This window comes from Xylaria bambusicola, assembly GCF_022495145.1.
Source record: "Xylaria bambusicola strain CBS 139988 unplaced genomic scaffold F5B22scaffold_1, whole genome shotgun sequence".
Lineage (NCBI taxonomy): Eukaryota > Fungi > Ascomycota > Sordariomycetes > Xylariales > Xylariaceae > Xylaria > Xylaria bambusicola.
In genome coordinates this window covers 57,646-80,501 of record NW_025953554.1, presented here as the reverse complement: position 1 = coordinate 80,501, position 22,856 = coordinate 57,646, and the positions used below count along the sequence as shown (strand labels likewise).

The window sequence follows — 22,856 nt, the reverse complement described above, 5'->3', positions numbered from 1 at the left end:
AAATTTCACCAGAGCTGGAAAATTCCACCCGGACACAGAATGACCCCGCCATCCCAGCACTTGTAGAAGTACCGACACTAAGAACATGGGTGGCCGAGTACCTACTTACCTAACAATGAGTTCCCTAATTTTGGCCCCTCCATCACTGCCAGATCCTTATCTAGGTATGCTTATCGATAGACCACACCAGACACCACACCTAGATCATTACCTTGCCTTCATCTACTCGCCTACAACGTATGCGTGTTGTTTCGTGAACATACCCAATGACTCTTATAGTAACCTACAATGTGTATTACATTCTCGGTTCCATTTCAACACAGGCACCTACAGCTCTGATTGTCGACCTGCCTACTTGGTAGGATCAACCTTCATGCTTCTCGGCATCATCATCGTAACCATGGCTTTGTGGGGGTTCATTGATATCAGTCCTCCCCGCTCGCAATACGACACAGGAATTCTCCGCCTGTGTCGTCTGCGCGCATCATGCCTCCGCGTATAACATCCCCAAGCCCCTCGGACATTATTCTGTGCATGCGTGTGAAAGGACCATGTAGTGTAAAGCATGGGCTGCCAATTTCCCATCCTTCAAAATCTTGAGTAGCATCTCTAGTCAGCCCATAGCAGTATATAGACATATTTCGGATATGCAATGGCCTGTCTTCGTCTTAACTACCTGTTTGCAGTGGCCATTCTGGGTTGTGAGTCAACTCTAGAAACGACACTCAATTGGTCTTCATACTACGTGGATGCTGATCTAAGTTAATTCTAGCTGTGGTGTCATCGGCCAGATTGATAGGAATACCAACTCTTCCTTTCAATGCCTCGGCCGTTGGACAATATCCTGTTTCGGCCATCAAGTCGATACTAGTCGATCGTGCATTCGCAAACCATGTAGACCAATCTGGAGAGACCCTGATTCCACCAACGCTACGCGACTTTGCTGGCACTTTTGCCTCAGACCTTCACGATATTTGGAGGCTTGACGTCAGTGTTTCCGTGGCTTCGGAGCCCGAGCCTCATGCCATATACCTCAGCATTGCGAAAACACCCTTTTCACGGTATGCCAATGGAGTGGCATCTCCTGAAGGCTATGCCTTTGAGGTGACAACCTCGGGCATCATAGTCCACGGTGCATCGCCGTTAGGCGTGTGGTGGGGAACTCGTTCACTTATACAACAGGCCATTCTTTCCAACGGGAGCCTGCCTCTTGGGAAATCAGTTGATTCCCCTGGATGGAAGACAAGGGGTATGATGCTCGATGCTGCACGCCACTACTACCCTCCCGAGGTAGGTCAGCTCCTCCCTTTCTCCCTCGGAAGATGGCAATCTTGTTCTACAGCCTATTCAGCTCCCTAAACTAGGACTCATAATTGGAATTCTAGTTTGTTATCGAGCTATGCTCATACATGAGTTTCTTCAAACAAAACACCCTTCAATTGCACCTTAGCGACAACCTATACAACTCTCCCAGATATACGCGAGAACAATCGTTAAGTCTTTATGCTCGATTTCGACTATGGTCAGATGCACCCGGGGTTGAGGGCCTCGCTCGATACAAAAATGAGTCTTACACGAAGAACCAATTCAAGTCCATTCAATCAGAATGTGTAGCCCGAGGGGTCACCATAATCCCCGAACTAGAGGCACCAGGACACGCTTTACCTATTGTACAGTGGAAACCAGAGTTGGGACTGGCTGACGACTTGTCACTCCTGAACATCTCACACCCTGATACTATCCCGACTATGAAGACTATTTGGAGCACGTTCTTGAGCTGGTTTGATTCCAAAACTGTGCATATTGGCGCCGATGAGTACACTGCTGGAGTCACAGAGTACAATCGTTTCGTGAACGAAATGGCCGAGTTCATACGCATCAACGGCTCCAAGTCGATTCGGATATGGGGGACATTCCCACCCAAGCCTGAATATGACAACATCACGACTGACGTCTCTATCCAACACTGTAAGTCGTGTTCTACCTCGCTGGATCCTATCTACTACCCCTGAAGCACTTAGACATGAATAGTGTTTCTTATACACATCAATGCTTTGGTGGGTAGACCGACCAGACCAGATCTAACCAAGACTATTCAGGGGAGTTCTTCGAAGACAATCCGCTCTTCGACTACATCAAGAACAACTACTCAGTCGTCAACTCCGACGACATCTACTACGTCGTCAACAAATACTCGCAATCCTATCCCCCAGCGGTCAACATCGCCAAGACATTCCACGGAAACCCAGGCGGAGGACCCTGGCAGCCCTACATCTTCGACACCAACAACGCTACCAATAACCCGGACCGAGCAAACAAGCACGTCCTCGGCGCCATCACGCCCCTGTGGAACGACTTCGGCCCTAACGCGACCGTGTACAGCGAGACGTACTACGCGTGGAGAGAAGGCATACCCGCGCTCGCGGACAAGCAATGGGGCGGCGACCTGCGCGAGGACGAATTCGAGGGGGTGTTAGAGGCTTTGCAAGACTATATCCCGGGGCAGAATCTCGCGCGATCTATCCCGTCCAAGAGCTCTGAGATTGTTCATTACGGCGAAACTTCCTTTACAGATGTGGATGTAATCAGTGAGAATATCGCAAAGGATAAGAATATGATGATTCGGGATCTCTCGGGGAACAAGTACCACGCTACCACGGACTGTCCGCGGACACCGCGCAATACACTGCTTGTGAATACGTCCTGCGCATTCAAGACGCCGCTGCAGTCGAAAGGGAGGGAGTACACGCTTTCGATGATCGTGTATGTTGATGCTGTTGCTGCCGGACGGGATGCGACGCTTATTTCTGGCGCCGACTCGGCGCTCATGCTTACGCCTACTGTGTCGTTGTTCGCTTCGGGGAATTATTATCGGCTGGTGAATGTCACGCTGCCTGTGAAGACGTGGGTGGAATTGAGTATTATCGCGAAGGGAAATCAGACGTTTGCGAGGGTTGTGGAGATGGGGGGAAAGGATGTAATAGAGGAGGAGTTTCGCGCTGTGGTGGGTGTCAATGGGATGTTCCTTGTTGACGCGGAGATTGCGGTCGAGGCACCGCTTGCTGAAATTCGAGGCGAAGGGTGGGAGGGGGAAATCGGGGGGTTGATGCTTAGGTCTGTGGCTGAGTAGGGGTGTTTTTGGATATCGCAGGGCGGGTGTTTACGAGGCAGGTTGTGAGATGAGATAGACGTTGAGCGGGATGACTCTCGTGGTGTATGCATCATGTACCTTGAGAATGTCCTGTGTGAGGTCGACTGTTACTCATCTCAGTCACATCCTTACTGAGCCCCTCATCTTCATTCACATTCATGCTTATAAGCTGTTGCTACATGTCCTCGATCATCACACATCCTAGCTACCTACCTACTGGCAATACATCTCCAACAGGCAATTTCGTTTATTTCATCGCGATGAAAAGCAATTGCTTCGAGGGGGCAGCTCAACCATTCACTGTGAGCCTTGCTTATTCTATCCATGGGCGTAGCGCGGTAATCTGCATATTATAGAACAGCATAATATCATCACATCGCTTTCGCTGATGTTTTTCTCATATAGCAATTCAGACATCTCTATTTATAAAGAAAACCGTATCGTATCGTATCGTATCTGTGCCGTCTTTTCGTTTGTCTCTTCTAGGAACCAGCCGTATCCTACCAGCGCCCGCTCATAATCGTTACTCATCATAGGTAGTATATATATTAAGCGCCGGCCTTCGTGTTTTTGTGTTTGTTTCCCTTCGAGGGAGATATCGTCGCGCGCATCTCATATCATGCCACTAAGCCGTTCGTTCATCTTCATTAATCCCTCTGTCTCTAATATAACTCGACAAAGCGCGGCAAGATCTGGCTTGGACCTATGAACACCGAATATTCATAGTTGTGGATGCTCAGATCTTATGTTTCTCGCAACTTAGTATAAACATTACACTGCTTTCCTGCTTTCATATAGAATACGTCTTTTGGCCTGCCTTAGATAGGATCGATGCTCATGGCACAGACGCTGAGTGAGTTGTTGGTGTAAGGGTTCTTGTAGCCCTGTTTGTTTGATTGTTTGTGGTTAGTTGAGATTTTCAGCACTGTTGGGGAGGTGTGAAGGCATGAAATGAAGAGGATATAATGGATTTGGGATACTGAGTGGAACGAGGTGGGATGGGATGAAGAAAGAAAAGAAAAAGGGAGAACGCGACTTACGATTGTCTGGCAGCATCCTGTGATGTTGTACACGTATAAGTTGCAGCTGTACATGGGGTCGTACACGCCCATTAGATGTGCGCCGATGCCTGTGATGATGGGTGTGAGTCTTTGTATATGTAGGCATGTATGTCCCTGCGAGCCGAATGACAGAGCCCTAAGTAACAACTTACAATTTACCCCGACTTGTCCATTGATATCCGTGCAGCAACTAGGCGAGAATCCAGACGCCGATGTGGAATTGCACGTGAAATACACCCGCGCCATATCTCTCGTCATCTCCGTCGTTGTCGGCGCCGATAGAGCGGTACCGAGGAGGAACGTCGCGATAGTTGAGACGAGATACATGGTTGTTGATATAGGTCTATTACTAGAGTGTGCACAGGTGAAAATGTCTAGGTAAGGCTTTTGGTGGACTTTCAGTAGATAGGCAGGACTTGAAAAGGTATTCCCGATTTGTAACGAGTGATAATAAGTCCTGACTGCGTAAAAACGGTTGGAAAGAATAGGGAATGTGTATGTACATCAAGAACGAGAAAGAGAGTCGGAAGTGGTTGTTTAATATAGAAAGCCTCCTCGTCCTGTTAGTATGGGCATAGCATAGCCTGTATAAGCCCAACAAACAAACAATCCATCCATCCATCCATCCAATTTGACCCAACGGCCCCAGCTGCGCATTCCGCATGATTATGATGATGATGATGAATGATACCTAGGACTACTACCACTACTACCAACATGGACCTAGACTCAGACTCGGCTGTCGGATAAGATGGAAGGAGCACTTATGACGTTGCACAAATAGATAGACAGACATGTCGACAGACAGCTCTGCCGTGCAGGTACGGTCTAGATACTACTCTGCGCACGCGAGGGCAGGGCAGGCGGGATTACGAGATACAGGCAAGGGGGTGTTCACGGAATCGGCCCAGAGAGGGAATTTGGAAATGCGTGGATGAATCCATACTACCTAAAGCAAGGCGTCGTTGCAGGGCATGACCCGGACAATAATTGTGGCATTGACCAACTCCCACTCATGTTCAGAACGTGGGAGTTGATATACGCCTACGTATCTGAATTGCCCAGCCCAGTCCATTTTTCTGCCCCATTGAGCGAACAGATGGGATAATGCTGCTTGCTTGCTGTCTTAGATAGTTGGTGCGCTAGCTATCCTGTACACTAAACCTACCGACGTCAGCACGGACGGTGATCTTTCTTTCTTTCTTATCCCGCGAAGATGAGACGGGTCTAGATAATTAATCCCTGGCTTTGCCTGGTTATAACGGTGGGAGATATAGGAACCGTTGGGCAAGCTTAGCGCTTAATTCACGACGGCGAACTGTTGCAAGATCTCAATACCTACGTCACGGTTACTAGTAAGGTAAGTAGGTAGGTAATTGGTGAACGGTAGTTGTCTCACTTCAACAGCCTGACAAGCTGTCGGCTACACCAGATCCCATCCTTCCATCCATACATCCTCCCTCCTTTTCCAGCCATCTTGTCTTGTCTTGTACAACTTTTCGCGCATATCCCAGCGATCGGGAAAAATGTGATTGATGGGGGTGCGGATCAAGTACCGTGATTCGCCGCGTCTTTTTTGTACTAGATCTTGGCGAATTCGTATTTGCCGATCCCTGGACCGCATCCAGATACAACACACGCCCCGTTTCTTCTCGTATTGGCCCCGTCAATCGTGTACCTATATCAGTACTGCGACATGCATACTAAAGTATGGTATGTATTGGTTAGACGGCAGCCAATGGCTAGAAAGTCGGAAGGAAGATATGTATGGCAGTGTAACTCTGAGAGCGATGATACTTCGGGAAATGGGCTCTCTATCTACAGTATCAGGCCTAGTTGCTATAAAAAGAAGGGTTGCAATATAGGTAGTTATAGTGTCAATGAAACGCTGTATGACCTTCAGTCAAACCACCTCTGTCAAAGTGTTTTTCGTTTTTTTGTCTCATTTTGGTATGTGATTGTTGGCTGTTCACGATTGCGATGCAATGCTACTGTTGGGAGTGTTTCTCGTAATCGTAGGACTTGCCCCGCTAGTCACCGAGTCTCAGCCACCGGACTCACTTCCTTTAGGCTTCAGTGAGAAATCTACTTGTCCGAGCAATAATGGCGGTGTGGGTTATGAGGTGGGACTTTAGGAAAGGTAGAAGGGGGCATCTCCCCGAAAATCGCATGTTATCTGCGCTACGCTTTGAATTGTCGTCAGTGCTGTTGTTCACTGCATGTCTAGATCGTATCCTCATTCTAGGCCTTATCATGTCAACCTTGCCACGAAGCAGAGCTATTCGAAAGGCTGTATAGCTGAACATGATAGTCTAGCGCTCCCGCTGTTTGAACATCGCTGTAAACTACTTATCCATGTGGCTCCAAGTAGAGCGCACCACCTATTTGATAAAGTCTCTTCGAATATCCCACGCGACATCGAGAAGTCATTATGAATCACCTATAAGCTCCGAGGGCTGTTATGCCCCAAACAAGTCATCTTCATCACTGAGATCTTCGATGACAGAGCGCTCTTCACTGGGCTGCTCATACCGGCGCCCATCGTTCAACGCGGATACAGCACGCACGAATTTGGCGTCAGGCCGTACCCCAGCATACATCTGCGGCGTCACAAGCACCGGCCGCGCACTTATCCCCTGACTGACTTCAACGCATTTTAGATAGCCTAGCTGATAGCCAGCCATGAACCACACAAAGGTCCCTCGACTATAATATAGTTTGAAGCAGTATGACGCCTTTAAAAGGTCGAACCCGGATAAGCCAACGCCTGCAAGACCATTGTCGAAGAAGGCCCGTATCGATCTGGTATTGGCTTCAGGCTCGATTGCTTGCCATTTCTCGTATGTATTGGTGAGTTTAGCATCAAATTTCTCTGCGGTAGGAAAATCTTTCCAATACTGGGCTACATCGTGGATATCCTGTTGAAGTTTTTCGAGAACCTTGTTCCAGGTAGATTCCTTGGAGGGTCGCTTGAGTCTCTCGAAGGATTCGAAATACTTGACCAGGTCCACGTCATACTTTTGGGCGCCCCTGAGACATCGATCGAAGTTCTCCATCTCTCGCTCGACCGTCGGCTTGCCTACCTTGAACTTCAAATAGTCGATGATGTGGCTTGGTGAATCACCGGGATAATTATCCTTCTTGTACACAGGCATTGGTGGGTCCAAGCGCTGTTTGGCCAGTTTCGCATCTGCTTGCGTGGAGTTGAGGAATTGTCGTTGTTGATGCCAATCCTGGTCTGTGAAAACAATGCCCTGTTTCGCTCGATCGACTAGGTTGCTGATAAGGGTGCTCAAGAATATAGCATGTTCATCACTAACAGAGTTTCTTGAGTAGCACAGCTTCTCCTTATAGTTGGTACAAGTGCCGAGGAGGTTCGGCTCCATGTTGAAACGAAACGCTTCGTCGAGGAATCTCGTCGTGGCTTCATCTACCGACTCACACGATTCAGCGAGTGATCTGTAGGTGTCTTTCTTTTTCGTCAATACATTTTGCTGAAAAAGATCTGGCACGTCGGGAGGCGGTGCGTTTACAAAGTTGTTTACGATATTAGGCTCCCAACAGACCCAGGCGATATCACCATCATAGTCACCTCCTGAAAGCTTGTCGGCTAATGGGATGTTTCCCTTGGACGGGAAAATGATGACGTCTTTTAGAGAACCAAGCTCTGGTTTGAACACTGCCTTGACTCGCTGTATATCGCTTGGATAATGCGCCGGTATACGTGCAACTAGTACGTCCATGCCGTGTAAAAAGGTCTCCGAGAAACCGGACTGTTCGTCAGTGAACTTAGATGAAAAGCCTAGGTGCACCTCATCTTCTTCCAGGATGCCCTGAAAGTCTATGACCATATAAGCGTATGTAGATCGTCCAACCTTAACATTGAGCTTAGTCTGGAGTTCGTCACACTTTTGTTTGCGTATTTTATACGAAATCTCACGCAAGAACTCGAGTTTGGTCGGATCGAAGCCTTGTGATAAGAGAAGTTCCATTTGGTCTTCTCTACTGGTAGGAAGGCCAGCCACCCATGGCACATGGCCAAGTCTGACCCGCTCCTGGCGGCGTTGCGGAGCGGTGTTCTCGTGAACCCACACTCGGAAATGGGCAGGGTCTTGCATCGCTTGCTTCTGCGATTCCATTTCCATCTCAAGGCTCTCCTTCATAAATTTTCCAACTACCCTCTTCATGCCGGATGCGGCGATAGCTCTGTCTTCAAGAATCGGTAGTAGTTGGAGATTCAAGGCCGCGGATCTAAGCTCTCCTGGATTGTTGCGAACTTCAAAAGTCCGATGGTCCTCCTCTTCATAATCACAATCCCATTTTCTTTGAGAAGGGAAAGTCTCAATCCAGATGTCGTCGCTAGGATCTTCGGTGTCTCGGATCCAAAATCCCTTTGCACTACCGAAACGACCTTGGTACCCAGCTGGTAATTCACTAAGACCCATCATATCCCGGATCTTTTTCACGAGGGCCGTTGACATGCGACCTATGCCATCGTTCATGACTTTACCTTCCGGCGATAAGATGTCTTCATCACGATGGCGGATCTGATTGGTCTGGAGTATCACGGTCGGACGGGTCCGACTAAGTCCTGGGGGTTATTAGTCAAGACAATCAGTGCTATAGAAATAATCAGTCATACCTAGCGCGATCCTCGAGAATAGTTTGTAGATCGATTGATTCTGATTTTTCTGGCTTCTTTGAATCTGCAAAAGCCAGTCGAGTAGATGTTCCCGCTTCATTTTTGTATGCCCGTTGCTTGGCTCAAACTTAGGGGACACGATTTGTGTCGCATCTGCACGAAGAAAGTCGTTGCCATCTTCGGCGAACAAGTATATTCTTTCTTGCATTATTGTTTTTGTTTCAGGTCTGAGAATATCATCACTTTGGACCTTCTTCGCGGTAGCTTGTTTCGTGTTAAATGCCCTCCATGATCGGCCAAGTATGAAATGACAACTTTCAGCCAACCAGACATGAACGGCGTCTATGATGGCAAGCCTGTTACTTTTGCTGATATCTTTTGTTTTTTTTTCGTGTGGCGAGGGCATAATAATTTCAAGGAAACGGTCAGACCCAAAGCGGCGATTAAGTCTGTGTGGAAGATCTAACCTAAGGGGCTGGAGGTTGAGTTTGAACAGTGGCCCAACTTTCTTTTCATTGAGGGTCAGCGATGCTGTAAGAACTACAACTTGATCGGTCGAGCAAAAGTGGTCGTTTATCGCTGCGTTCCAAGCCTCTAGTCTTGACCTCTCTGGAAAATTCTTGCCCTCCAACGCCTGAAGATGATGGAGCCTTGCCCACAGGTTGTTCTGATCATTCATGCTGGGTTCGTATTCGAAATCCAGCTTTTCCATAGGAACGCCGCAATATAAGGCTACGCGCATTACTTCCCAACGCACAGCTAAGGGTATATGATGCAGGTGGGCGGGAAAGATAGCTGATTAAACATGATTAGTTATAATAAGTAAAATTGGTGTGTGCACTTACGCCACACATCCTCGAGTCGTTGCTGGAAGCTCTTGGCGGGGGGTTTGGTAGTAGTAGTGCTGCGGACCTCCGGAGGTTGCTCTTGGGAAAGAATTGGCTTGTTGGGTGTATCAAATGGATAATCATGCGAAGCATCATCCTCCATAGAAGGAATAGGATGATCATGGTGGTCAATGGTCAAGTGTTTGAGGCTATCATGTGACTGTGGGCGGTTCAGGCCCACGACTTGTGTGGGTAGTTCTTTAGCAGCCCGTTCACGAGCAGTATATTCATCAAATGAGGATGCAAGGAGACGTTCCGTACTTGTTGAAGGAGCAAGGGAATCTACCAAAGACGAAGGCGGCCGCTTCAGCCTTGGCCCCGAACTCTCTGCGACATTGGTGACTTCGCTCTCCTGGGATGCTGGGAATACCTGTTCCTCGGTGTCGGTAAACACCTTGGATACGAGGGATGACTTGCTTGTATTAGACGAGGTGGGGAAGCCATATACATGCTGCTGCGGGCTAGGCTGTAGATCTCGGGCCACAGACAACACGGGTGATTCAGGAATGGTGGAAGAAGACCTGACTTCGCTAACATCCAGGCGTGAGACAACGCTTGGAGGTCTCTGGATGTCGATAACGCCTCGAGAACGCTTTGGGGATGGAGAAGTTCTAGTTCTGCCAGCCGGTGGGCGTTTCGAACGTTGTTCGCGGGGTTCATACATACTCTCGAGGAGATCAAGAATGTTTTCCAGTTTTTCCAGTAAGCTGAGACGTTCAGTCTCGTTGGACGCGCGGGGCAGGTGACCTGAGGAAGGGGTGACGTCCCTTTCCCCCCTCGGCTTCCTCACCCATTGCGAATGTACCGCACGAGCGGCTTTCGCGAATGCGTTCAGGATAGCTCTGGCATTGCCTTGCTCATACTGGCACTGCAAACGCTCGTAGAAATGCGAATCGTCGTAATAGGATGAGGTTGAAGGTTCGTTTGATAAGAAGCCAGAATCAGGCCTACGTAAGTTTAGATTGTAAGCATTGGAGAATTCCAGGAACCAGATGACGAAACAGCCATCATCCTTGGGCTTGTCTGGCAGGTCTGCAGCCAAATCGGGGCTTTCGACACGCCTAGACCCATGGCGGCGATTCGGGTCCATGCCTCAGTCCGAGGGCTATCCAAGGGATCCAAGGGCTTTCCAAGGCTTGTCCACGCACAGCACACACCGCACTCGCGCACATACAGTAGACGCACCACACAGGCAAAGGCTCCATATAGACCCGGGCCGGGCCCGAGTGACAGTGGCCACCAATGAATGGTCGGAGCAGTGGCTGGCTTGGAATGATGCAGATCTGCCGTCTGCGGGTGACTACAGAAATAACCGGGGAGGCAGCTCCAGTGGCACGCCCTATTCCCGTTAGGTTGGCTGTCGAAGTCGGCTAGTTAGCTAGCTAGCTAGTAGTACTATGTAGTTGGCAGAGTTTGAGTCAAGTAAAGGCAGTCGACCAGTTAAGCAGCGAGCAGTAGTGTTTGGGACGTGTGGACTAGGTAAGCAGATAAGTGCGTCGTATCTAGCACGATTACAGGTAGCAGGCCGGATCGTGGCGAATGAGTGAGTGAGAGAGTGAGTGAGTGAGTGAGTGAGTGAGTAATAGCTAAGTGAAGAGGGCCATATGAAGCGTAGTGAGGATGAAGGACTTGGATGATATTGGTTGATGTCCACGGTTGGGTTGTAGTCCTGGATATATCTAACCTAGGCAGTGAATACTACCACCAACATGGAAGGGGCGGGAGGAAAGGGAGTTGGAGGGGGAACCCGGGTTGGCAGAGGACCCTCATGGGTTTGCCTAACACAAAACAGACAGTGAAGAATGCCTGAGCTGTAACGGGCTGAAGGGCAGGGACGCTGTGTTACCCGTCGCCTGTTTGGTCCCCTCAGCCGAATTTGTGATAGATCACACAGTTCACGATAACTCTACCTACCTACTTACCTATCAACTAAGTACCTATCAACTACCTATTAAGTACCTACCTATTAACTAACTACTTACATAGTTAACCTAGGTATCAAATAGTAAGAATTGCATGTTGAATTAAGGTAGGTTAACCTGGGTACATATATGTAGGTATGTACGAGCAACCATGAACTCTCTCCCTTAGTCTCTCCCTTAAGTACCTTACCTATCTGCATGTAGTTACTGTTTTTCCACATCTGCTTTCCCCTCGTCAAGTCCCCCATCTACCTGCATTAGCTGATTCAGGGACATATGTAGAAATAAGTAAGTACATACTCAAGTAGGTAGGTAGGTAGGTTAGGTAGGTAGGTACCTAATGGCGTTGGGGATGCTATCTTAGAACCCCAGATCCCCACCTGCATGCTGTAGGCAGCCTGTAAAGTCCCCTATCCGCATGCTGAATCCCAAGCCCTTTCTAGCCCCTTCTAGCCTTTAGAGTTACTGCTATCGCAGCTATCACGGCTACCTATCACAACCATCACATCCGTCACAGCCGCCCCCCTCACAAACCCCTCACTCCATGTACATGTAGAAACTCGAACCCTCGCCTCCTCCCCTTCTAATATCTATCCAATTACCTATCTCGGATTGGAGAATCGGCGGGCCACTCTGCCCTCCCCCGGCTTCTTCGTGTCTGTTCGTGGTCTGACTAAGTACCAGATGGCTCCCACTACCATTCATAATGCTTCATGATGGCTTAAGAGAACTTCCACCCCTTCTCGCACTTCGGCCCTCTCGGGATCTTCGTCTCTCTCCACGAGAAGCTCGATCTGCCCTCGCCGGCTTCTGTCCTGGTTCCGCCAGTCCCCTTCATGCGCCAAGACACACGCACCGTTGGTTCTCAGCCTTATAGTCCCTTATCAGAGTCCTTATCCAGCAGGATCCCCATCACCTCTGCCACGCGTGCAACCAACCGACCGACCGACCCGTAGGTCAGGTTCCCGTCAGGTCAATCAAGCCTTAGCTACTTGCGCCGTACCTAGTCCGGTGGATAGCATACCTACCTACCTCCCAATCGTCAGGACCCTTCGGCGCTTCGGCATTCAGACATTCACCACAGCCCGCTTTTGCCGTCAACCGACCGTCCTTGCTGTCTTGTGTAGCGTCCACCCAGGCTCGCCAGGTCCCTTTCCGCCTTGCCTCTGGGCTTTGTTGCTGCTGTCTCGGCCCGGCCCGCCCTGACGCTGCTCCCCAGGCCTCCTCACCCGTGCCAAGCTTCGACGCCCAGGTCCATGAGCCCAAGGCGGGGGGCTGGGCCTTGTCTTGTTGCTACCAGCAATGTCGGAACAGGACATTAACCAAGTCCCTGTTGAGGACCTCACGCCCGAGCAGGCTAGTCATATAATTCATTCTCATCGCAAGGTGAGATATGGTACGTGAACCAATCCCCACCACCGTTCCTTACCTCTCGACCATACCGAGTTAGCCCCGTGATTTAGCTTCGCCGTATCGCTTCGTTGTCTAGCCTGGCTGTTTATGAAGTGATGCTGCGGCTTTGGTGCGACATTTGAGTGGTGTCAGGGTTTGCCATGTAGTTTTTGCTCTCCTTTTGTCGAATGTCATCGCCTCCACATAGCTTACAAAGTTTACAAGGGACTGCCTGTTGGCCGTGTCGGCAGCGCAAGGTGAGATGCACCAACGATCTACCTTGCGAGAACTGCATCAAGAGAGAGCACCCGCAATTATGCAATTATAAGCCAAACCGCTCGAGTGCCTCTAAGCAGACCTCCATCTCCTCGGGCGCTGCTTTGGGCAGAAAGCGAGCCCATTCTCCCGATGCCAATGCCGACCATGCCCATGAAGGGGATCACCAGCCTGACGGCTGGCGACAAGCAATTGGTATGGAATCAACTGATTATATATGCCTCCTTTTATCTAACTAGCTTTCCTTCTCCAAGACCAAACCGAATCCAGTGGTGAATTGCACCGTTATGTCGGTCAGAACAGCATCCCGGCTTTGTTACGGGATCAGCCATCACCGATAGACACCAAGGACGGCATCGATATTCGTCGAGACATGCGCCCAATCTTTGGGCTTGACACGTCTGCCCCTTTTCCTCTCATGTCCGCCAAGCATCTTGATATGATGACGCAAGACATATTCTCCGAACTTCCACCTGATCGGGAGGTCATGATGTATGTGCTCATCTCCTAGCTCACCACATTCCCCAGTCGTTTCGCACAAGCTGATGTGGTGGTGATAGTTTGTTCAATGCGTACAAGGAAATCGCGCACCCGTTCTGGGGCTTCGTCGCGGACATTGACGACCTCGAATCACGTATCATCATCTATCTTGAGGAGAGAGCCAAGAGTGCCAAGGACACGAACAAACCTGGTCGACCTGTTTCGGCCTCATGGCTAGCCATTCTTTTCGCTGTAATGGCCGTCGGATCTCAATATCGCGATTCGCCTTACCATATAAGGACACGCGACTCGCAGAAATACGTTCAGATATCATTTCATTTTCTAAGGATAGGGAACTTTCTTCTGAGGTGAGCCCTTGCCTTTCACTCATTAGACTACAACTCTAATCCCATGTCCCCAGGCCGAATTTCGACTCTATACAGGCATTGCTCCTTACGGGCTTTGTACTTCTCAATGACATGAAAGCTGAGGCTTCGTGGGCCATAATTGGAATGACGTGTCGCCTGGCGCAATCTCTTGGCCTTCACAGGACCATAACACAAGATGATACCGCTCAGAATGAGACGGCTCTCAAATCCTTTGTTCGCCGCAAGCTGTGGTAAGACCATATGACCATCTACCCATATTATCGACCTGACAGTGCTCTAGGTGGACTTGCCAATGGCATGATACTTTGACATCACTGTCCTTTGATCGGTAAGTGCTCTCCAGAAGATCCAATTGATCCGAGACTCATTATGATGGTTTAGTCCCAATATGACAAACATACCATGCTGTCCGATTCCCATCTCACCCAATGCCGCAGTCGAAGGCCTGTCGTATCTCGAAATGATGTACCATCTGTGTGAACTCATTTCTAAATGTCTCAACCCCGATGCCATAGCTGATTACACGTATCAATCGATCATCAACAGTTGCGAAGCCGTTGAAAGCCTTCGTAATATGGTATACCCCCAGCTTCGGAGTAAGGAGGCCTGCAAGAGTGTTCTTGACAAACTACAACATTATGCCACTCGTCTTCACACTTCTTTCGTCGTCTCAGTGTGCTGTCGACCTGCACTTCGTCGGGATTGTACCAGGCTAAGCGCTGAAGAGCAAAAGACGTTATCGGACAAGTGTAAAGCGAATCTTACAGAAACAGTGCGCATGTTTCTAGCCATGCACCAACTGTCCTTCATCCCGACTCGCAGCTGGGCATTCACTTACCACGGCCTGTCGTCAGCTGTTCTTCTTGGGATTCTAAACGAAACTAAACAAGACCGTGAGATTAGACAGCTACATGGCGACTTGATAGCAGCTCTGTCTGCAGCAACCGCAAAGGAACAAGACAGCCCTTCACCCGAGCATATCCGAAAGACGGACAAAGACATTGAACTTTCAGGGCCGCTTTCGAGAGCCTTGGCCGCGCTGAGAAACATATACGATTATGGTACCCTTCATGGCTTGACTGGAATCAAGAGCGAGAGCGCATCAGGAACGCGCACGCCAGTTAATTTCACCAATTCACAGAATTCCCAGATGGTGAATAACACCCAGGCCCGTCCACAACCTGGATATGATAGGCATCAAGATGCTGCATTAGCTATGACGGAGTTACAAAACAGCAATCCTATCCAAGAATATCCAAAGTAAGTCATCATGTGTTAATGGGTCTCAGCATGATCCTTGGCTAATTTTATCGCCAAGTCCGATCCCGTACCAGCCAACAACGATGGCTACGCCCGTTGGTCTACCGGACCTGAGCCAGATCGACCCATCGACGCTCGCCCCAATGGAGCTGTATGACTCCATCTTTTGGGGTGAGTTGCTCTCTTTCGCCTCCGTTACCCCGCAGCATTTGTTGATGACAGTCGCAGAATCACCTGACCCCTTTTACAATGTCGCGGATATGAATTTCGATTTTCTACCCCGTGCAGCTCCTGGGCAGTCGGGGCAACAGTATTATTTCTGAAGCAAACAACCTTCCCATAACGAGTGAATGAACTAAGGAATGCATACTATTTGCGCTCTGGCTGGGAGTGGGGATAACACTGGTTGGTGGGTATTACGCCGTTCAGTTAGGGAGTGAGGGAGGGAAAAACGGCGATTGATGTCAAGTGTAAGGATAGTAGGGCTTTATGATGTGATTATTCTGATGATTTAGGTATTGTAGATTCTTTAGCGTGGTTGTCGTTGTTATTGTTCGATTACATGACTGACTATCTTGGATAAAGTAATACCCAGCTATATGCCTTAGCGTTCAGCCTTGTCGTATGTGTGGAGGGGGTTAGGAAGCTTCGCGGAAAACCTGGACTGTGTCAGGTGTGCTTAGCGAGGAACATGTGACTTGTCTCCTTTCCTTGGGTTTGTAGACAATGTGCTTATTTCGATATCTATAGTCGCGTGAGGTCCAATCACGCAGTGCTGCAAGGGATGTTTTAATCTAGATGTCTGCCAATAACGAGGGGCGTGAGGTATTCGGGGGCGAACTCTCTCTATCAATTTCTACTATCTAATGCTAGTCTTCCGAGTCGGAGCTCTCGCCAGCATGGACTCTGATTGCTGTCAAGCGAATTGTTGTCGGAGTTAATTTATTCAACCTTGAATAAAGCAGCGGGTCGTATGTTTACATAGTAGGTATATAGCTGTTGTCCGTGTTTCAACTGTGCGAGGTTGCACCACCTGCTCCATAGACCAAACATGGAGTGCTCACACACATCTGACTCTCTGTCCGTGAAGATGATAAATGGAAGAGGTTTTCTTGAAAGGGTGCCTAAGGAGGGAGTATGCCAACTCTGGAATTGAGTGCAGGGGAGCACACCAGTGAGCGGGCGTGACGTCCCTCCCTTTTAAACATCAATTAACACGCTCAATACCATTAGTTATCCCTCCACGAACCTCATTTAACATGGTCGCTTCATTAGTTGTATCCAACGATGCCTTCTGCGATGGGACCCACGCCTTTCTGCGTCCAGACTGATACTCTGCGCCCAATGATACCATCACTCCCAACCTCTATCTTGAAGGGCTGGCCTAATTCTAACCCCGCATGCGTTCTATCGTCGATCGTGCTCTCTCCAATGACGGGCTGCAATGTGAATGATGCCCATGAAGGACTTGTCGACGCGGGTTTTGTCAAATCCCCGGTCTCACTACAAGGCATGATTAACAAGCGGGGTTCAATGTGATCGCTCCAGATCAGATGATTGGTGTGATCTTACTGTATTCTCACTAGGAAGGATTCCTTGGTACTGGGCCGAGATGAGTCGACTGTGAGCATGGCATGCGTAGCGATTGGATTCTCGGCTGTTCTGTTGTAGAAGACGAGGCGGCCGGCCATTGGTATGGAGGCAGTGGTTGTGAAGGGTGACGGACTCATTACTGCCAAAGCGCCGCCCGCGACGTCCCTGGAGTGATGGTCTCCGCACATGGTAGAGGTTTTATATGCAGTTTTCTGATTGTTGACAGATGTTGGTGCTTTTTTTCAGCATCACTGAAATGGTGATGGCTTCGGCGAGAAGTAGACCACGGAAACTAAGTCGAAGCTGTTTACAGGAGCAATTCGTGCTGGAACTCGCAAGTTGGACTGGCAAGAAAGAGGAAACAAGAAAACCACGACGCGGTTTCTGTCATTCACTGGCGTGGTGTCATTGGTATTCTGCAGTGTCCATCAAGGTCCTAAGTAAGAGCAGCCCGTTTGTTCTTCTATGCTACCTATCCTGGGACACCCATACACCTATACATCGAAGCCAAGAAAGAAACGAGTCAATTGTTTCGCATCCATGGCCCGTCTGGAAGACAATAGGCACTGACAATGCATATTCGAGTACCTAAAGCGAAGAGCAGATTAGAGGCTCTTGAGAGGTTCCGAGGCGGTTTTTGAGCAAGTTTGCGCTTGTTGCGCGATCGAGGCCCACACAAAGAAACACCACAAACCACAACAGTGCTGCTCTCCCCACGCTACACAGCTAATGAGAAGGCAGGGTCCAGAGAGCGACATGACATGATGTGACAAGATATGACAGAGCCCGAGGGGGCGAATACCGTCATTTCAGTTGACGTAACTCTGAGGACCTTGCGGGCGGCCGGATGTAGCCGGTGTTTGCGATAGGCACGGTCCGGTACGCGCGCCTCTGCCGCTGCTGAGAACCCCTTGGGAAACTGCTTAGTCCGGCGAAGAGGGGAAGGAAGAAACTTTGGGCCAGTCATTTGTTTGAGGGGAGAAACTTGGGAGACTGTTTAATGACACAACAGGTCGGTGCTGTCCCCTCTTCTCTCATTTCCTACCTCCCATCATCTCTCTTCAATCCCACACCACGAAACCTGCTTCACCACGCTGATACAGACTCAAATAAGTCAGACTCGTAGGCTAGACGAAAGACAAGAACAGAGAGAAAAGAGTTGAATCACGCCAGACTTCCACAATGGTCGCAACAACCTACAAGCTTCCTCCGCTACCCTACCCTTACGATGTAAGTAATGTCTGCCCTCCATTTTACTCTCTCGTGAGAAGAGGTCGTAAGTTTGAATACATATAGTAACACGTAGTAACGTATTGTTTGACAGGCCCTCGAGCCAAGCATCTCCAAGCAGATCATGGAGCTTCATCACGACAAGCACCACCAGACGTACGTCACCAACTTGAACAAGGCACTCGAGGCCTCCGCAGCCGCAACCGCCGCAGGCAAGTTTCACGACGCAGCTGCCCAGTTCTCCGCCATCCGCTTCAACGGCGGCGGCCACATCAACCACTCTCTATTCTGGGAGGGTCTGTCCCCCGCGTCGTCCCCCAACGCACAGCCCTCGGCAGCACCGAAGCTCCTGGCTGCGATCAATAACACCTGGGGCAGCCTAGACCAGTTCAAGTCCACCTTTGGCACGGCTCTGCTGGGTATCCAGGGGAGTGGATGGGGTTGGTTGGTGAAGGAGCCCGGGACGAACCAGTTGCGTATCGTGACTCTCGCGAACCAGGAGGCTGTTGTCCAGGGGGATACCCCGCTCATTGGCGTCGATATGTGGGAGCATGCGTATTATTTACAGTATCTGAATGGCAAGGCGGCGTACGTGGAGAATATCTGGAAGGTCATTAATTGGAAGACGGCGGAGGCAAGGTTCACGGAGAGTCGGGAGGATGCTTTCAAGGTGCTTAAGGCGAATATTTAATAAAGGAGCTTTTGGAGCACGTTAGTTGGGGGGTTTTATCAAGTAGGTACTACTAGCAGGACGGCATGGCGAGGCTATGGCAGAATGAAGATTGTCATGCAGTGAAATTAGTTTAGGACCACGGGTAACAGGGGTATTGGTGTTACTCTCAAAAGGAAATGATTATCTCGTGTTGAAAAGAAATGGCAGGCCAAGACTAAATGTGTGAGACTGTGAGAACTGGAAAAACAGCGATGAATTGCTTCTTATAACCATTAGATGTCTAATACGCCCGCGAGATCGATCGAAGTGTCACAAATGGGAGAAACATGGCCAGTTTCAAAAGAAGTCTATTCTCTTATCATTAGTAATATATGGCGACGTCAAGTCATTCGCTGCTACGTAAGCACCACTCTCCAAATGTGCTCTCGTTTATTAACCCGGGCAGATCGTCCTTTTTTCTGCTAGAGACGAGTACCGCCCGCCCGCTAATTGGGCCCTGAGAGAGAGAGAGAGAGCGACATGGATTTTCCTCCTTATAATATCAAACGCGATTCCAGGCCAGTCCAGTCCATGCATCTATGTCGACAACGCTGAGAGTCCGATTTTCTTATGTCTCTTTTTTTTCTTAAAATTTTTTTAAGATCCTTTAGATTGATTGGGTTAGATTGGAAAAGGGGAGAGGGAGAGAGATGAGGAAAATGAATAGCCTGACTCCTTCCTCCCGAGTGGGATTTCCCGTTTCCTGCCTTGCCTGGAGGGAAACCCCTTTTTTGCTTGTTTGATGATACATCGAAGTGATACGCGATGCTGTTGAATGAGTGGTATGTGGAGAGTGCGATGGCCACAGATCATTGCTTCGCATGTTGTCGTTTGCTCAGTCGGATGATTAAATCTCGACTACGGAGGGGGCATCACCTGCTCAGGCGCCGACGGCAAAAGATTGATCTCAGACATGATCCCCTCGTCAACAGACATGGTACTCCGGATCTGCTCGTGCGTAAGGCCCTCCCAAAACTGAGGATTGTTCTGCTGCGCCTTGCGCGAGCGGTAAATTTCCTGCGCCACCCCCTTTACTTGTCCACCTGCTGTCTCCGCCGCGCGCCACACGCTGCTCAGCTTATTCAGCGCCCCGATGTTCAGCCGGATCTGTTGTCGTAGGTCTTCCTCGTCTTGGATGAAGTAGACCGCGGCCCATTTGCTCAAATGCACGATCGACGATAGCGTCAAGACGCAGGTGAAGAAGTGCGTGTGGCTGGTGATCGGCACGTTGTACGTTACCATTTTGCTGATGGAACATGCTGCGCTGATGATGTGCCGCGTGTGCAGGTTGAAGTTATCCCCGCTTTGCACTGCGCGGTGAGGCGCGCAGGCTGTTACGTCGCGGGTTGGTGAGGAGTCTAGCTGCGAGAGGGGCTGGTGGAGGATGATGGTGCAGCTTTTGGATTGCGTCAGTTGGTCACGTTGAACATTTTGCGAAGTATCGGTCAAACTCACGCATGATTGATCATAAATGCCTGGAACATCATCTCGTCGAGCTGTCCGTCTTTATTCAGACAGTCTCGCTTCGACTTGGGTAGATGGAGTCTCCAGTTCGACAGAAGAGATTCGATTCTGTCGACGCTTTCCTCGGGTGAGAAGCCACTGCCTGGTAAACGCATCATACGGCCCAGATTGCGAATAGAGGCAACACGATACGCAAAAGACGAGAACTCTCGGTCTTCACCTGAGAAGAGCTGGTCGTCAAAGTCTTCCAGATACATGGGACGGGGGATTTTCTGCAAAGAGAAAAGGTGAGAATCAGCTCTGGCTTGCCCGTCATGAGGGAAAAAACACTTACCCCTGAAAGATACTCATGTTCTTCACATGGAAGTCCGACATCCGCCGTGAAATCATATAGGAGAAAGTTAGTCTGCCTATGGACACCGGCAATCATCCCGTCTACGACGAATAAATCCCACCACGTCCGTCGCCAACTTTCTTCGAGTCTCGGATTTCCGCACCCGTGCGTCGTGGCGTAGGGCCGAGTGTATAAACCAAGCTCGATGGCTATTCGTTCTGCGTCGGAGAGGATATCTCTCGCCTTGTCGTTCTGGCGACAACCGTCGAGGCCGATAATTGCGATAATCATAGCCTGCACTAGGAAGCCATCTTTAGGGGTCTCGGGGGCGTACAGGAGTCGCATCGTCTCCTCGAAGAAGGTAGCACGAGCCGGGCCAATCGGAAGATACAAGGACCCCACCCATCTCATGGCCGCGAGGAGATGTTCGATGTTCCTTTCCTTGGCCATGTTCATAATGTGTGCCTTGGGCAGAACAGCAGGGTGTCCGGGGTAAAAGTAGAAGTAGAAGGCGTCGATACATTGCTCTGGGATCGATCTCTGCGGTGCTTGGCTGTTGACGGTGGCCACAACCCCATTGATATCTTGGGCATATGGAGTCCGAAATACCTGGAGACTGTTGGTCACGGGTGGCGCCACAAACGGCGACACTGGAGCATCTGGTATGGTCATGGCCCTAGTGAAGGTTGCCATACTTGCCGGTACAGTTGTGCGAACCTGAGCACCCAGCAACATGGGGCAGCTTTCAGAGCCAGCCGAGGGCGGCGAATCTGAAGCATGTCGCTTGTTCGGGTTGGCTGTGGAATTCTTCCTCGGCCCCTTGTACCCGCGACGGGAAGCTATGTAGACACATTCAGAACTCGAAGAGAGACATCGCGAGCATGGATTAGAGCCGTCGCACTTGAGATGTTTGCCTCTCTTTGGTCATGAAGACGACCCGTCAGCACAATGCACATAGCGAATAGGATAAGAAACATGACAAGATTATAAAAAGAAAAGCATGAAAAGAAAAAAAGTTAAAAGCTTCAACAAGTCACGAATGATTTCAACTTACACAAGCTAGACAAGCTGCTGGTACGGTTTGAGTAGGTCCCCGCGAGTCGGGATTTCCCGGTGGTGAGATGGTCGGCGCCGTTTGAGGGACGGCGGGCGCATACATCTCGGGAGACGACGAATGCGACGACGGGTCCGACACACTCTGCAAGTAAGAATCCATGATACGTCACCTATACTACTATTTTGATGATGGATATAGTCTGACGACGGGATGAGCTCGACCCGGCGTTCCGGGTATGATGGGGACGCGATCTTAGTGATCTCGGGTATCGAAGACAAATGCTTGATGGGAATTAGTTGGACTGGGGGAGACGGTGGAAAAAAAGATGCGACAGTCGCGCGAGATTCAATCCGGCTTGGGCTGAAGATTGCGAAGGCAGGGGGGTGAGAGCCTCCCGTCTCTTCCCAGTCACTTTCCGGGCACTTCCCAGTCTATCTCCAATCTCCAGCGTTTAAACCCAGACCTGGCCAGTCCAGTCCAGTCCAGTCCCAGCTCAACCCTGGTCCACGGCAACAAATCCGGGGAAGCGATCGCGAATAACTGACTAATCTAGGCACACTAGGATATGATCTCAAGACGCAAGAAAGAAGAAAAAAAAGGAGAAGATGAAGATACGTATACAGGTAGTAGGTATAGAATCAAGAAGCAAACAGGTTGACGGGACAGGCATAGGCAGCTCGTCGTGTGCCCTGCCCGCCTGGTCTTAAGCTCCTCAACGCTGAAACAAACTAGGTGCCTATCCTAGACTAGACTAAAGAAACGTCAACACGAACGTTTTATTTTCTGTGGCGCCGGTCCATATGCCGAGGGGCCCAGCGAAGTAGACTCGAGCAAAACTCCAATGTTCCAAGACGACTCAGGACTAGACTCGTCTGCGCTCCGCCGGTCTAGTTAGTTTAACGTGCTTGTTTTGCCAACGGTAGCCAATGAAAAACCAGACAAGGCCCTGTCTAGATCCCGGTTTAAAGTGGATTACGGTATACCTTGGAAGTGGTAGTCATACAAG

General features: G+C 49.7%; 7 protein-coding genes across 7 annotated transcripts; 3 read left to right on the top strand and 4 right to left on the bottom strand.

Moving 5' to 3' along the window:
• The first annotated feature begins 370 nt into the window (after positions 1 to 370).
• F5B22DRAFT_1371 (beta-hexosaminidase) lies at positions 371 to 3,220 on the top strand. The gene is made up of 4 exons (XM_047969007.1): positions 371 to 701; positions 773 to 1,290; positions 1,386 to 1,968; positions 2,100 to 3,220. The coding sequence occupies exons 1-4, from the start codon at positions 653 to 655 to the stop codon at positions 3,128 to 3,130; spliced, it is 2,181 nt and encodes a 726-aa protein (XP_047836124.1). The 5' UTR covers positions 371 to 652; the 3' UTR covers positions 3,131 to 3,220.
• A 749-nt stretch (positions 3,221 to 3,969) lies between these two features.
• Positions 3,970 to 4,539, bottom strand: F5B22DRAFT_640712 (uncharacterized protein; the record flags this gene model as incomplete). Its single annotated transcript, XM_047977882.1, has 3 exons — positions 3,970 to 4,035; positions 4,192 to 4,280; positions 4,365 to 4,539. The coding sequence occupies 3 exons, from the start codon at positions 4,537 to 4,539 to the stop codon at positions 3,970 to 3,972; spliced, it is 330 nt and encodes a 109-aa protein (XP_047836123.1).
• Positions 4,540 to 6,481: 1,942 nt separating this feature from the next.
• On the bottom strand, positions 6,482 to 11,275 carry F5B22DRAFT_1597 (uncharacterized protein). The gene is made up of 3 exons (XM_047969231.1): positions 9,700 to 11,275; positions 8,855 to 9,649; positions 6,482 to 8,803 (listed from the first exon to the last, which is right to left on the bottom strand). The coding sequence occupies exons 1-3, from the start codon at positions 10,829 to 10,831 to the stop codon at positions 6,672 to 6,674; spliced, it is 4,059 nt and encodes a 1,352-aa protein (XP_047836122.1). The 5' UTR covers positions 10,832 to 11,275; the 3' UTR covers positions 6,482 to 6,671.
• Positions 11,276 to 12,965: 1,690 nt separating this feature from the next.
• On the top strand, positions 12,966 to 15,783 carry F5B22DRAFT_640710 (fungal-specific transcription factor domain-containing protein; the record flags this gene model as incomplete). The annotated part of the gene is made up of 9 exons (XM_047977881.1): positions 12,966 to 13,059; positions 13,281 to 13,526; positions 13,586 to 13,823; positions 13,892 to 14,179; positions 14,233 to 14,430; positions 14,481 to 14,528; positions 14,582 to 15,460; positions 15,519 to 15,631; positions 15,689 to 15,783. 9 exons carry the CDS (start codon positions 12,966 to 12,968, stop codon positions 15,781 to 15,783), a joined length of 2,199 nt encoding a protein of 732 aa, XP_047836121.1.
• Positions 15,784 to 16,071: 288 nt separating this feature from the next.
• F5B22DRAFT_1062 (uncharacterized protein) lies at positions 16,072 to 17,506 on the bottom strand. Its single transcript, XM_047968710.1, has 3 exons — positions 17,033 to 17,506; positions 16,710 to 16,963; positions 16,072 to 16,657 (listed from the first exon to the last, which is right to left on the bottom strand). The coding sequence occupies exons 1-2, from the start codon at positions 17,239 to 17,241 to the stop codon at positions 16,732 to 16,734; spliced, it is 441 nt and encodes a 146-aa protein (XP_047836120.1). The 5' UTR covers positions 17,242 to 17,506; the 3' UTR covers positions 16,072 to 16,657; positions 16,710 to 16,731.
• A 564-nt stretch (positions 17,507 to 18,070) lies between these two features.
• On the top strand, positions 18,071 to 19,302 carry F5B22DRAFT_582072 (manganese superoxide dismutase). Its single transcript, XM_047973275.1, has 2 exons — positions 18,071 to 18,283; positions 18,378 to 19,302. The coding sequence occupies exons 1-2, from the start codon at positions 18,236 to 18,238 to the stop codon at positions 18,972 to 18,974; spliced, it is 645 nt and encodes a 214-aa protein (XP_047836119.1). The 5' UTR covers positions 18,071 to 18,235; the 3' UTR covers positions 18,975 to 19,302.
• Positions 19,303 to 19,637: 335 nt separating this feature from the next.
• On the bottom strand, positions 19,638 to 22,464 carry F5B22DRAFT_1458 (uncharacterized protein). Its single transcript, XM_047969080.1, has 4 exons — positions 21,848 to 22,464; positions 20,794 to 21,711; positions 20,451 to 20,731; positions 19,638 to 20,391 (listed from the first exon to the last, which is right to left on the bottom strand). The coding sequence occupies exons 1-4, from the start codon at positions 22,007 to 22,009 to the stop codon at positions 19,854 to 19,856; spliced, it is 1,899 nt and encodes a 632-aa protein (XP_047836118.1). The 5' UTR covers positions 22,010 to 22,464; the 3' UTR covers positions 19,638 to 19,853.
• Positions 22,465 to 22,856: the final 392 nt, after the last annotated feature.

Coding starts and splice junctions, on each gene's coding strand:
- F5B22DRAFT_1062 (XM_047968710.1), bottom strand. CDS start 17,241: ATGTGCGGAGACCATCACTCCAGGGACGTCGCGGGCGGCGCTTTGGCA. Junction 16,964..17,032: donor TCCTTCCTAGTGAGAATACA/GTAAGATCACAC, acceptor CATGCCTTGTAG/TGAGACCGGGGATTTGACAA.
- F5B22DRAFT_1597 (XM_047969231.1), bottom strand. CDS start 10,831: ATGGACCCGAATCGCCGCCATGGGTCTAGGCGTGTCGAAAGCCCCGAT. Junction 9,650..9,699: donor ACGACTCGAGGATGTGTGGC/GTAAGTGCACAC, acceptor ATGTTTAATCAG/CTATCTTTCCCGCCCACCTG. Junction 8,804..8,854: donor ATTCTCGAGGATCGCGCTAG/GTATGACTGATT, acceptor AATAACCCCCAG/GACTTAGTCGGACCCGTCCG.
- F5B22DRAFT_1458 (XM_047969080.1), bottom strand. CDS start 22,009: ATGGATTCTTACTTGCAGAGTGTGTCGGACCCGTCGTCGCATTCGTCG. Junction 21,712..21,847: donor CAGCAGCTTGTCTAGCTTGT/GTAAGTTGAAAT, acceptor TCATGACCAAAG/AGAGGCAAACATCTCAAGTG. Junction 20,732..20,793: donor AACATGAGTATCTTTCAGGG/GTAAGTGTTTTT, acceptor TTCTCTTTGCAG/AAAATCCCCCGTCCCATGTA.
- F5B22DRAFT_1371 (XM_047969007.1), top strand. CDS start 653: ATGGCCTGTCTTCGTCTTAACTACCTGTTTGCAGTGGCCATTCTGGGT. Junction 1,291..1,385: donor GCCACTACTACCCTCCCGAG/GTAGGTCAGCTC, acceptor TTGGAATTCTAG/TTTGTTATCGAGCTATGCTC. Junction 1,969..2,099: donor TGACGTCTCTATCCAACACT/GTAAGTCGTGTT, acceptor AAGACTATTCAG/GGGAGTTCTTCGAAGACAAT.
- F5B22DRAFT_582072 (XM_047973275.1), top strand. CDS start 18,236: ATGGTCGCAACAACCTACAAGCTTCCTCCGCTACCCTACCCTTACGAT. Junction 18,284..18,377: donor CGCTACCCTACCCTTACGAT/GTAAGTAATGTC, acceptor ATTGTTTGACAG/GCCCTCGAGCCAAGCATCTC.